The sequence below is a fragment of the Neoarius graeffei genome, chromosome 2, assembly GCF_027579695.1.
Source record: "Neoarius graeffei isolate fNeoGra1 chromosome 2, fNeoGra1.pri, whole genome shotgun sequence".
Classification (NCBI taxonomy): Eukaryota; Metazoa; Chordata; class Actinopteri; order Siluriformes; family Ariidae; genus Neoarius; species Neoarius graeffei.
In genome coordinates this window covers 114,363,858-114,376,960 of record NC_083570.1, presented here as the reverse complement: position 1 = coordinate 114,376,960, position 13,103 = coordinate 114,363,858, and the positions used below count along the sequence as shown (strand labels likewise).

Below are 13,103 nucleotides of genomic sequence, written 5' to 3'. Positions count from 1 at the left end.
CACTACACCACCGTGCCGCCCTAAATTTAACTTATTATTATTATTATAAAATCAAAAACAACAAACAAACGAGCAGGAAAAAGGTAACTTGGGAGCACCAGATGAAATGTTCCCTCTTTTCTGTATTTTATGTTTAGCTGAAGCAGGCACTTTATTGTTGCTGACAACTGATTGGGAAAACTGGCAAAGCATTACAGTTGTGTTGCTATTAAATCTAAGGAATTGGTCTGAGTCAGTGCCACATCCATGCAATGAGGGTTAAAGGTTAGAACCTTAGAGGGATCTGTCTCTTGAAATCTTTAACCATCTAAAGTGACACGTTTTGGTATGTCTCATGTTGCCATCCTTTATACATTTTAATTTTATTTCTCTTTTAAAGTTCCAGCATGAAGTTGTATTCAGCACCCCCTCTGTGTGCGGTTGAGTTCATACTTTGACGATATGCTTTATCATAGTAATGGTACCATATTCCATCAGTCCTTGCCCCAAATCCAAAAACATTCACCTGTGACAGAAAAAGACAATTATTGATTTAAAACCCATGATTTCAAAACATACTAAAGAGGGTGGCATGGTGGTGCAGCAGTTAGTATTGCTGCCTCACAGCTCCATTGTCCCAGCTTTGATTCTGAGCTCAGGTTATTGTCTGTTTGGACTTCCTGGCCAGGTTCTCTCCTCTGCAATGTCCATTACTAGTGCATCTCAAACAAACAATTAGAATATCATGAAAAAGTTCTTTTTTTCATAATTTAATTGAAAAAGATAAACTTTCATACATTCTATGTTCATTACACATAAAGTGAAATATTTCAAGCTTTTTTGTTTTAATTTTGATGATTATGGATTATAGCTCATTAAAATCAGAAATTCAGTGTCTCAAATTATTAGAATATTTCTGAAGTTCAATGAAAAAAGATTTTCCAACACAGAAATATCCAATTTCTGAAAAATATGTTCACTTTCACAGTCAGTACTTGACTGGGGCTCCTTTACCATGAATTACTGCATCAATGCAGTGTGGCATGGAGGTGATCAGCCTGTGGCACTGCTGAGGTGTTATTGAAGCCCAGGTTGCTTTGATCATGGCCTTCAGCTCATCTGTATTTTGGGGTCGGGTGTTTCTCATCTTCCGCTTGACAATAGCCCAGAGATTCTCTCTGGGGTTCAGGTCAGGCGAGTTGGCTAGCCAATCAAGCATAGTAATTTCATGGTCAGCAAACCATTTGGTAGGAATTTTGGCACTGTGGGCAGATGCTAAGTCCTGCTGGAAAAGGAAATCAGCATCTCCATAAAGCTTTTCAGCATGAAACATGAAGTGCTCTAAAATCTCCTGGTAGATGGCTGCATTGACTTTGGACTTGAGAAAACCCAGTGGACCAGCACCAGCAGATGATATGGGACCCCAAATCATCACAGACTGTGGAAAGTTCACAATGGACTTCAAAAAAATTGGATTCTGTACCTCGCCACTCTTCCTCCAGACTCTGGGACCTTGATTGCCAATGGAATTTAAATTTTATTTTCATCTGAAAAGAGGACTTTGTACCACTGAGCAACAATCCAGTTCTTTCTCTACTTAGCCCAGGAAAGATGTTTCTGACATTGTCTCTGGTTCAGGAGTGGCTTGATCTTAGAAATGTGACAGTTGTAGCCCCTTTCCTGAAGAAGTCTGTGTGTGGTGGCTCTTGATGCACTGACATCAGCCTCAGTCCACTCCTTGTGAAGTTCTACAAAGTTCTTGAATTGACTTTTCTTGACAATCCTCTCAAGGCTGTGGTCATCCCTGTTGCTTGTGCACCTTTTTCAACCAGCCTTTCCAGCCACCTTCTGTGGCTTACCCTCTTTGTGGAGGGTGTTGATGATTGTCTTCTGGACAACTGTCAAATCAGCAGTCCTCCCAATAATTGCGGTTGTGTGGACTGAACTAGATCAAGAGATGCATAGTATTTCTTCTGTTTTACTCAAATTTGAAATGAAATACTCATATTTTGAGATTTTAAATTTTATTTTTTGCACTGTAGAACATAATTATCAAAAATTAAAATAGAAAAAAGATTGAAACATTTTAAATTTGTGCAATTGTGCAATGAGTCTTGAATATATTAAATGTTCATTTTTTTTTAAATAACTGATGGAAAATATTGAACTTTATCTCATCTCATTATCTCTAGCCACTTTATCCTTCTACAGGGTCGCAGGCAAGCTGGAGCCTATCCCAGCTGACTACAGGCGAAAGGCAGGGTACACCCTGGACAAGTCGCCAGGTCATAACAGGGCTGACACATAGACACAGACAACCATTCACATCCACATTCACACCTACGCTCAATTTTAGAGTCACCAGTTAACCTAACCTGCATGTCTTTGGACTGTGGGGGAAACCCACAAGGACATGCAAACTCCACACAGAAAGGCCCTCATCGGCCATGGGGCTTGAACCCGGACCTTCTTGCTGCGAGGCAACAGCGCTAACCACTACACCACTATGCCGCCCTATTGAACTTTATGATATTCTAATTGTTTGAGATGCACTAGTCAGCATTCCACTCGGTTCTGTGGTTTACTCTGATAGGCCCCTTAAATAATACTTTATAAAGGACATTTTGCTTGTAATACCATAGTAAGTGCATTGAGGTAAAAGTCTACACTGTAGCCCATATTGATTCTGCAATTTTATTCCACTCTTCCTTGCAAAAATGTTCAAGATCTATCAAATTGCAAGGGGATCTCCATTGTACAGCCCTCTTCAAGTTTTTCCCCATTGTCAGAGTGCAGGCACTTACAGATGTAATTGCAGGAAGAAGTGATGAACAAACAGCATAGAGCCAAATCGAAAAGGAGAAATTGGAGTCAGTTGGTGGGCAAGGGTCGGTCGATCAGCAGATGGAATAACGTAGACAAAACCAGGAAGAAGAAATGTGAGGAGGATAGCGAGAGTTAAAATAACGAGAGATCAGGCAGAGAATACAAAGGCTTGGTATGGACTGGAAAAGCAGAATGATACTTCGCAATGAGGCAGAGTTTGAGAGGGGCTTAAAGTGCATATTCTGGACCAATTTCATTTTTTTTATATGAAAGTATGTCCCTTTACACACTCATCCAGAAGGGTAATTTTGCACAAGGCCATCTGTCTACAGCAGAAAAAAAATAAAATAACAAAAAATGCGTCTGGAAAAATCCCAAGGGAGTCTGGAGCCAGATTCGTGATGTTACCTGCGGAAGTGCCAGCAGGCTGCGAGAGCTTGCACAGTTTCAGTGCACAGCCTATGTACCGTAGACCAAGTGCTCCCATTTCTCTCTCATTATCCGGCCTTTTTGAAAACAATGAGTACTAATCCCATCAAGATTGGTGTTGCTACACCCTCCTATGATACATATGTTAACCATTTTAATTATTATGTGATAACATTGAAGAAATTTGCAGAAAACCACCAGGTCGTTTTCTCATAAACAAACCAGCGCTGACATAGGATTCAGAGGGAGGCGTCGTGCACTCGACATCACAAAAATCAATGTTTCCCGGGAAATCCAAATGCCAAGTTTTTTTTGAGGCGGACCAATTCGCCTCAAATGGCTTGATTTCAACTGAATTTTTCTGGTATTGCGCAAGGTAAAAAAAATGCACAAAATGCAAAATGTGACAGATATTTGACCAAAGTTTAATATAAAATAAGAGAATTACATTGATCTTGCTCCTGAATTTACCCGTGATATGCACTTTAAGTAGCGTGGTGGTAATTGACCTGATGACAAACAGTTGAGTTCAGTACTCTGGTGACAGGGGGTGCTGTGGATCTTGGTCATTGTAGTCTTTGGTGGCCATGTTTGTAGTTTGGTTAGCGCTGTTGATTTCAGCGCTCCTACTGACAGAACCCTCCCCGAGGAGCTATACTTTTCTTGGGACGCCCTCTGCCCTTAGATGTGGGTTTGTTGGGATTTTGAGCATGGAACTCCTGTTTCATCAGGGGCATCCTTAGCACATACCTAGCTTCTCTCTTCAGGCCCATAGCCTTCCCAATCTGCCAGATATTCAATCTGACCTTTTCTGCGTCTGGAGTCGAGCAGTCAATTTATCTGGTAGATGGGTACTCCCTCCAAACTTAATGGTTGTGGTCATTGTAGTCTTTGGCGGCCATGTTTGTAGTTTGGTTAGCACTGTTGGTTTCCATGCTCCTACTGACACCCATGTTTTCAAATGGATTTAACTCTGGGCTCTGAATGGACCATCTTTTTCTTCTGAAGTCATTCATTCATTTATTTTACTTGGATCAGTGTTTCGTTTTTGAAAGCATTTATGCTGAAATAGTTTGGCATTTGGAGCCATGCATGATTCCTCAATCTTGACTAGAACTCTGGTCACGGAAGAGAAGCAGCTCTGTAGCATGATGCTGCCACCACCATGCTTCACAGGAAGTATGGTGTCCTTTGGGTAAAAAGCTGCCATGCTTTTAAGCCAAAAATAGAGTATCTTTTCGAATTATTCCCATATAGTTCTACCTTGATATCAGCAGACCATGATGCATGATACGTGGCACATGGTGATTTGTGTGGGCTTGAATTTGTATATATATATATATATATATATATATATATATATTTTTTTTTTTTTTTTTTTTTTTTAATGTGAGTAATGGCTTCTTTTTTGCCACACTGTTCTTTCACCCAGATATGAAGAATATGAGGGATTGTTGTCACATGCAGGGAGTGACCAGTACTTGCCAGATATTCCTGCAGCTCTTTTAATGTTGCTGTAGATGTTTTGAAAGAATTCTTCATCAGTCCATCTTGTATTTTCAACCCATTTTGGAAGAACATTGCATTCTTGCTAGTATCACCGTGTTGCCCCATTTTCCTGACTCATTTATACCCCACTCCTAGTCAGCACTTTTTGACAAAGCATTCTATCAATTTCCAATATGGCTTGTAAACATTTTTCTGTATTCATTTTTTTATTTTTGAAAATGAAATATAACAGCATTTGGTGTCCAGGGATCTCTCATGAAGACACTCTGGCAAATGTGCAGAACAACTATGGTAAAGTGGTGGTTTTACCTGGTCACAAATATGCAGGGCCAAGATGAGTGTGAGTTTCAAAGTAACCCCAGGCCAGATAATCATAAGCTTGTCCCAGTATTTAATTATGCTGCGTAGCATGACATTTAGCCTGGGTTGGGTAGCTCTAAACATTTAAGGAATCAGTTGTCATTTCTTAATGTGAAGAGAATTAATGGGGTCATCAGAGTGTCTTGCAAAAGTATTCATCCCCCTTCGTGTTTGTCCTGTTTTGTTGCATTACAAGTTGGAATTAAAATGGATTTTTGGGGGGTTAGCACCATTTGATTTACAGAACATGCCTACCACTTTAAAGGTGCATTTTTTTATTGTGACATGAACAATGATTAAGATGAAAAAACAAACATCTGGAGTGTCCATAGTTATCCACCCCCCAAAGTCAATACTTTGTAGAGCCACCTTTTGCTGCAATTACAGCTGCAAGTCTCTTGGGGTAATGTCTATTAGCTTAGCACATCTAGCCACTGGGATTTTTGCCCATTCCTCAAGGCAAAACTCCTCCAACTCCTTCAAGTTAGATGGGTTGCGTTGGTGTACAGTAATCTTCAAGTTATGCCACAGATTCCCAATTGGATTGAGGTCTGGGCTTTGATTAGGCCATTCCAAGACATTTAACTGTTTCCCTTTAAACCACTTCAATATAGCTTTAGCAGTATGTTTAGGGTCATTGTCCTGCTGGAATATGAACCTTTGTCCTAGTCTCAAACCTCTGGCCAACTCAGACAGGTTTTCCTCCAGAATTGCCCTGTATTTAGTGCCATTCATCTTTCCTTCAGTCCTGACCAGCTTTCCTGTCCCTGCAGATGAAAAATATTTCCACAGCATGATGCTGCCACCACCATGCTTCACTGTAGGAATGGTGTTTTCAGGTTGTTGGGTTTGTGCCACACATGGTGTTTCCCATGATGGCCAAAAAGATCAATGTTTGTCTCATCTGACCAGAGAATCTTCTTCCATGTGTTTGGGAAGTCTGCCACATGCTGTTGGGCAAACTCCAAACATGCTTTCTTATTTTTTTTTCTTTAAGCAATAGCTTTTTCTGGCCACTTTTCCATAAAGCCCCACTCTGTGGAGTGTACGGCTTAAAGTGGTCCTATGGACAGATACTCCCATCTCTGCCGTGGATCTTTGCAGCTCTTTCAGTGTTGTCTTTGGTGTCTTTGTTGCATCTCTGATTAATGCCCTCCTTGCCCAGTCTGAGAGTTTTGGTGACCGACCTTCTCTTGTCAGGTTTGTAGTGGTGCCATATTATTTCCATTTTGCTGTAATGGATTTAATGGCGCTCCCTGGGATATTCAAAGTTTGGGATATTTTTTATAACCTAACCCTGATCTATACTTCTCCACAACTTTGTCTCTGGCCTGTTTAGAGGCTTTTTGGTTTTCATGTTAGTTGCTTAGTCGTGTTGCTGAGTCAGGGTCCTTCCAGAATAGGTTGATTTATACAGACATCATGTGACAGATCATGTGCCACTTTGATTGCACACAGGTGGATCTTAATCAACTCATTATGTGAATTATGAAGTTAATTGGTTGGACCAGCTCTTATTTAGGGGGTTCATACGAAAGGGGGTGAATACCTATGCGCACTCCAGATTTCTGTTTTTTCATCTTAATTATTGTTTGTATCACAAAAACAAAAAAATAAAAAATTAATAAATAAATAAATAGCACATTTAAAGTGGTAGGCATGTTGTGTAAATCAAATGGTGCTAACCCCCCAAAAAATCCATTTTAATTCCAGCTTGTAATGCGACAAAACAGGACAAACACCAAGGGGGATGAATACTTTTTCAAGACACTGTATTAAACATGTTTACTCACCTTGTCTTTGTTTGCTTGTATTGTACATTTAACCTTTGTATATGTGCTAAAAAACAAAACAAAAAAAGACACCACATCTAAACAAGAACCTCCTGTACTGCTTGTGTAGTATGATGTACAGATCAGTTTCACTTCACAGCAGGTGTGTGCCCTCACCATGTAATGTGTTTCGTGGTGAAGATACTAATGAGCCACTCCATGTCCAAAACTTTAAATGGCAGCAGCACCAGATGGGTGGAGTTGTCCAAGTGCATAGCACTCTCAGGGTACATGGCTTGGCGCATGGTCTTCAAACTAACATCCCTCTCATAGCCTATAGTGGGACCGTGATTCATCCTATGTCACAGTATAACACTTTGTCAAGGTTTTACATCTGTATGTACAAAAACTAATGGTCTTTCTGTTTATCAAAGTAGATATAATGACAAAGCAGGTAGCCTGCATAAGAAGGTTGGGTTGATAGGTACTTTCGTTGGGTGGGGATGTAATTTGTAGGGTAGGTGGTTGGGTAAATCAGTGAGTGGGTTGGCAGATAGAATAGGTAGATAGGAAAGCAGGGAACTGCATTGGGTAGATAGTTCGGTCGAAAGGTAAAGCAATCAGTGGGTGAGTTTTTTGGATGCATAAATAGGTAGATCATGTGGGTGGGTACTTAGGTAGGTAGGAGTTGTGAGTAGGTAGGTAATCATTGTAAGTTCTTAGATCAAACGGTATTTGTTGGTACCTCAAATAGTGAATGCTTCAGCAGGGATAGAAGTAATGACTGCATTAGTCATGAACAGTCTTGCACTCAAGTATCCATCACTGAACAGCTGATAACTTCAACAAAATAGACTTCATGTTAAAACTAATGAATTTCCTGGTGACACAATTTCACATTTTGACCATATAGGACACAGTTACAGAAGTGACTTATTTATAATCAAGCTATCCATTATTACCCAGATAAGGATGGGTTCCTCTTTGAGTCTGGTTCCTCTTACAGTTTCTTTCTCATGTAATTTCAAGGAGTTTTTCCTTGTCACCATCATTTCAGGTTTGCTGATTCAGGATAAATTCATGAATTCATATTTTAAATTTTATATTGAGAAGTTATAACTTTCTGTAAAGCCATTTTGCAACAATGTCTATCATTAAAAGCGCTATACAAATAGAAGTCAATTCATGTCAACTTTATTTGTATAGCGCTTTTAACAACAGACATTGTCAAAAAGCAGCTTTAAAGAAAATTAAAGAATTTAAACATATGAGCTAATTTTATCCCTAATAAATGTATTTATCCCTGATGAGCAAGCCTGAGGCAACAGTGCCAAGGAAACACTCTTTCACACGACATGAGGAAGAAACCTTGAGAGGAACCAGACTCAAAAGGGAGCCCATCCTCATCTGGGTGATAAGATAGCATGATTATAAATAACTTGCATCTATAACTGCATCCTATAGAGTCACTAAGTACAACTGTGTAACCAGGAAATTCATTATAGTTTGAGCATGAAGTCTATTTAGCTGAAGTTATCAGCTGTTCATATAGAGCATAAAATTGACTTGAATTGACGAGCACCTGATAATGAAGTCATGAGAATCTATTAGGTGACCATAATGGGATCCGATCAGGTTGTCTGAGTTGCCCACCACAGCACAGGTTCTGCAGCGGTCAGGACCAGCATCATTGTAGTGCTCCTTATCAGGGAAGTGTAAGAATAGAGGCTGCACAACATCTCTGTATTTCATTTTATGGTATGGTTGTAGCTTCTGACAAAATATAAAAGAGTGTACTGTTTAATATTTTCATGGATATAGCAACCTCATTTAACCCTCTGTATTGCAGTAGAATTCGAGAACAATGCAATATTTCACTTAGAATAGCAAATAAGTTCCTTTTGTTTTTTGTCATCTTGTAAACAGAGTTATAGTTAAGAAAAAAGAAAAGAAAATGATAATTTCAAGTTTGTTTTCTTTGAATGAATTAATTGTATTTTAATATGATATAAAATATGTATGCATAATTGTGGCAGCGGGGCATGGTCAAGCGTCGGATTGTGAATGGAGGGCGAGGCCAGGGAAGGTGAGTGGCAAAGTGATCACACCTGTCATTAAATGATGCTCTGTGTGTGTGTGTGTGTGTGTGTGTGTGTGTGTGTGCAGTAATGGCAGATAGCTGATAAACAGGGAGAGAGCGTAGAGCTGGTGTTTATCTACCGCCCGGAGCATGTATGTGTGGTTGTTCTACAAAACCAGTGCAAAGTGACACAGAAGTGCAAGCTGTAAAGTTATTCATCTCATCTCATCTCATTATCTCTAGCCGCTTTATCCTGTTCTCCAGGGTCGCAGGCAAGCTGGAGCCTATCCCAGCTGACTACGGGCGAAAGGCGGGGTACACCCTGGACAAGTCGCCATGTCATCACAGGGCTGACACATAGACACAGACAACCATTCACACTCACATTCACACCTACGGTCAATTTAGAGTCACCAGTTAACCTAACCTGCATGTCTTTGGACTGTGGGGGAAACTGGAGCACCCGGAGGAAACCCACGCGGACACAGGGAGAACATGCAAACTCCGCACAGAAAGGCCCTCGCCAGCCACGGGGCTCGAACCTGGACCTTCTTGCTGTGAGGCGACAGCGCTAACCACTACACCACCATGCCGCCCTGAAAAGTTATTCTTCAAATAAAATAAAAACACTGAGTTCACATCACTACCTGCCTGTCTGCGCTTCAGCGTTCCACCCACTCTCAGAAACTGTTGCAGTAACATCCACAAATATTAAAATACAGTGCTTTAAATATTAAAATACACTGCCTGTCATAAAATGATGCTCTCTGTGTGTGTGTGTGTGTGTGTGTGTGTGTGTGTGTGTGTGTGTGTGTGTGTGCAGTAATGGCAGATAGCTGATAAACAGGGAGAGAGCGTAGAGCTGGTGTGTTTATCTACCGACCGGAGCATGTGTGTGTGGTTGTTCTACGAAACCGGTGCAAAGTGACACATAAGTGCAAGCTGAAAAGCTATTCTTCATATTAAAAAAAAAAAGAAAACCACTGAGTTCACCATCACTACCCGCCTGACTGCGCTTTAGTGTTCACTCTCAGGGACTGTTCCAGTAACATCCACAAATGTTAAAATACACTGCTTTATATACACACTAAACCTCTGTAGAAAGGTCTAGTTTGGACTTCATTTTTGAACAATACTGTAGATCAAGTCAAGTCAAGTCAAGTTTATTTGTATAGAGCTTTTAACAATAAACATTGTCACAAAGCAGCTTTACAGAATTTGAACGACTTAAAATATGAGCTAATTTTATCCCTAATCTATCCCCAATGAGCAAGCCTGTGGCAACAGTGGCAAGGAAAAACTCCGTCAGATGACATGAAGAAACCTCGAGAGGACTCAAACTGAAAAGGGAACCCATCTTCATTTGGGCAACAACAGACAACATGACTATAACATTAACAGTCCTAACATAAAGTCAGCTTCGTTGATGCTATAAACCCCCCACCGATGGAAACCCGAGTGCAAAACCGTTCACGACAACCACAGTCCCAAAGTCAGCAAGTCAACTGCAGTCCTAAAGTCAGCAAGTCAACTGCAGTCCCCAGCCACAAAAGCACCACCACACGAGTCCAGAGAGTCCTCCAGGCGTGACCCCAACTGTCCACATGGGGCCGCCCTCCACAGGAGCGATGCGATGAGACTCCAACCAAACACAGGGCACCAGGATGGATCAGGCAGGTCTGAGGAGCAGAAGAGGTCAGCTTCTCAATCCCAGGACCGACATGTAACTAAGAGAGACAGATTTTTTTGGGGGGGGAGGGGGGAGAGAAAACACAGGTTGTTAGGTATGCCCAATGTCACCTGAATAAGTAGGAACAGTATACATATTACACTGAGTACAAGCAGGGACTCCAGCAACTAACTATGGCAGCATAACTAAAAGGGGGGAGCCAGAAGGTAACACAGGAATGAGGGAGCCCTGGGACATAAAGCAGCCAGCCACTACACTGTCAACAAACTCGAGTGAGCAAGCGAGTGGGGGACTGACAGCATCCATACATCCCAGTTTACCAAAACACTCTATGGCTGAGGACCTTCCAGATCTACACCTTTACCTCATAAACACCATTAACATAAGGCTTGACTAAACAGATATGTTTTCAGCCTAGACTTAAGCGCTGAGACTGTGTCTGATTCCTGAACAGTACTTGGAAGGCTGTTCCATAACTGTGGGGCTTTGTAAGAAAAGGATCTGCCCCTTGATGTAGCTTTCACTATACGAGGTACCAGCAGATAGCCTGCACCTTTTGATCTAAGTAGGCGTGGCGGGTCATAGAGGAGCAGAAGTTCACTCAGGTACTGTGGTGTGAGACCATTCAGTGCTTTAAAGGTCAATAGTAGCATTTTATAATCAATATGAAATTTGATTGGGAGCCAGTGCAGTGTGGATAAGACGGGGTGATGTGATCATATTTTCTAGTTCTAGTAAGGACTCTTGCTGCTGCATTTTGAACTAACTGGAGCTTTTTTATGCACTTATTGGAACATCCAGACAGTAAGGGATTACAATAATCCAACCTGGAGGTAACGAAAGCATGAACTAGTTTTTCCGCATCATGTAGTAACATTAAATGTCTTATCTTAGCAATATTTCTGAGATGAAAGAAAGCTATCTGGGTAATGTTATCAATGTGAGTTTTGAATGAAAGACTGGGGTCAATAATCACTCCGAGGACTTTTACTGCTGCACGTGAAGAAACAGAAAGGGGGCAGAGCCTTTTCTTACAAAGCCCCACTGTTATGGAACAGCCTTCCAAGTAATGTTCGGGAATCAGACACAGTCTCAGCATTTAAGTCTAGGCTGAAAACATATCTGTTTAGTCAAGCCTTTTGTTAATGGTGTTTATGAGGTAAAGGAGTAGATCTGGAGGGTCCTCAGACATAGTGTTTTGGTAAACTGGGATGTATGGATGCTGTCAGTCCCCACTCGCTTGCTCACTCGAGTTTGTTGACGGTGTAGTGGCTGGCTGCTTTATGTCCCGGGGCTCCCTCATGCCTGTGTTACCTTCTGGCTCTCTCCTTTTAGTTATGCTGTCATAGTTAGTTGCCGGAGTCCCTGCTTGTACTCGGTGCAATATGTATACTGTTCCTACTTATTCAGGTGACATTGGGCATACCTAACCACCTGTGTTTTCTTTCCCTCCCCCCCACCCCAAATCTGTCCCTCTGAGTTACATGGAGTCAACAGGAAATCTTTTGGTGGAGAGGGTGGAGACCTCGACTGGCTATCGTAGCCTGCAGGGAATCGGCCGTCAGACATTCTGTCGTATGTCCCAGACCCGGTGAAATGTAACTGAATTGTCTTGGCCAGCCCTAAGGGTCCCATCTGCATCTCATCATTGCTGAGGAGTGTGCTCCCATCACCCAATCAAGCATCCAGCCAGAGCAGGTCATGATATATTTTACCATATTAACATGCCATTGTTGTGTGTTATGCCTGATGTAAAGACTCTCGTCTCTGTGAGCCTACCACACAGATTTAATACTTGTCATTTTTAGGGCATACCTAACAACGTGTTTTCTTTCTCTCTCTCCCCCCCCCAATCTGTCCCTCTGAGTTACATGTTGATCCTGGGATTGAGATGCTGGCCTCTTCTGCCCCTCGGACCTGCTTGATCCATCCTGGTGCCCTGTGTCTGGTCCGAGTTTTATCGCACCGCTCCTGTGAAGGACGGCCCCATGAGGACAGTTGAGGGTTATACCTGTTAAAATTGTTCATATTATAGTCAGGCTGTCTGTTGTTGCCCAAATGAGGATGGGTTCCCTTTTGAGTCTGGTTCCTCTCGAGGTTTCTTCCTCATGTCGTCTGAGGGAGTTTTTCCTTGCCACCATCGCCACAGGCTTGCTCATTGGGGATAGATTAGGAATAAAATTAGCTCATGTTTCAAGTCGTTCAAATTCTGTAAAGCTGCTTTGCAGCAATGTTTTTGTTAAAAGCGCTATACAAATAAACTTGATTTGATTTGATTTGAAAGGCCATCCAGAGTTACTGTGTAATCAGAAAACTTACTTCTAGCTGCATGTGGTCCTAGTACAAGTACTTCAGTCTTGTGAGAGTTAAGCAGAAGGAAATTAATAAGCATCCAGTGTCTAATGTCCTTTACACATTCCTCAATTCTATTAAGCTGGTGTCTCTCATCAGGTTTTGC

The 13,103-nt window shown here is 41.5% G+C and overlaps 1 protein-coding gene across 1 annotated transcript; it reads right to left on the bottom strand.

The window, feature by feature from the left end:
• Positions 1 to 373: 373 nt before the first annotated feature.
• On the bottom strand, positions 374 to 8,648 carry LOC132870723 (CMP-N-acetylneuraminate-beta-galactosamide-alpha-2,3-sialyltransferase 2-like). Its single transcript, XM_060904520.1, has 5 exons — positions 8,458 to 8,648; positions 7,053 to 7,232; positions 6,897 to 6,942; positions 5,053 to 5,121; positions 374 to 505 (listed from the first exon to the last, which is right to left on the bottom strand). Exons 1-5 carry the CDS (start codon positions 8,625 to 8,627, stop codon positions 374 to 376), a joined length of 597 nt encoding a protein of 198 aa, XP_060760503.1. The 5' UTR covers positions 8,628 to 8,648.
• Between the last annotated feature and the right edge of the window lie 4,455 nt (positions 8,649 to 13,103).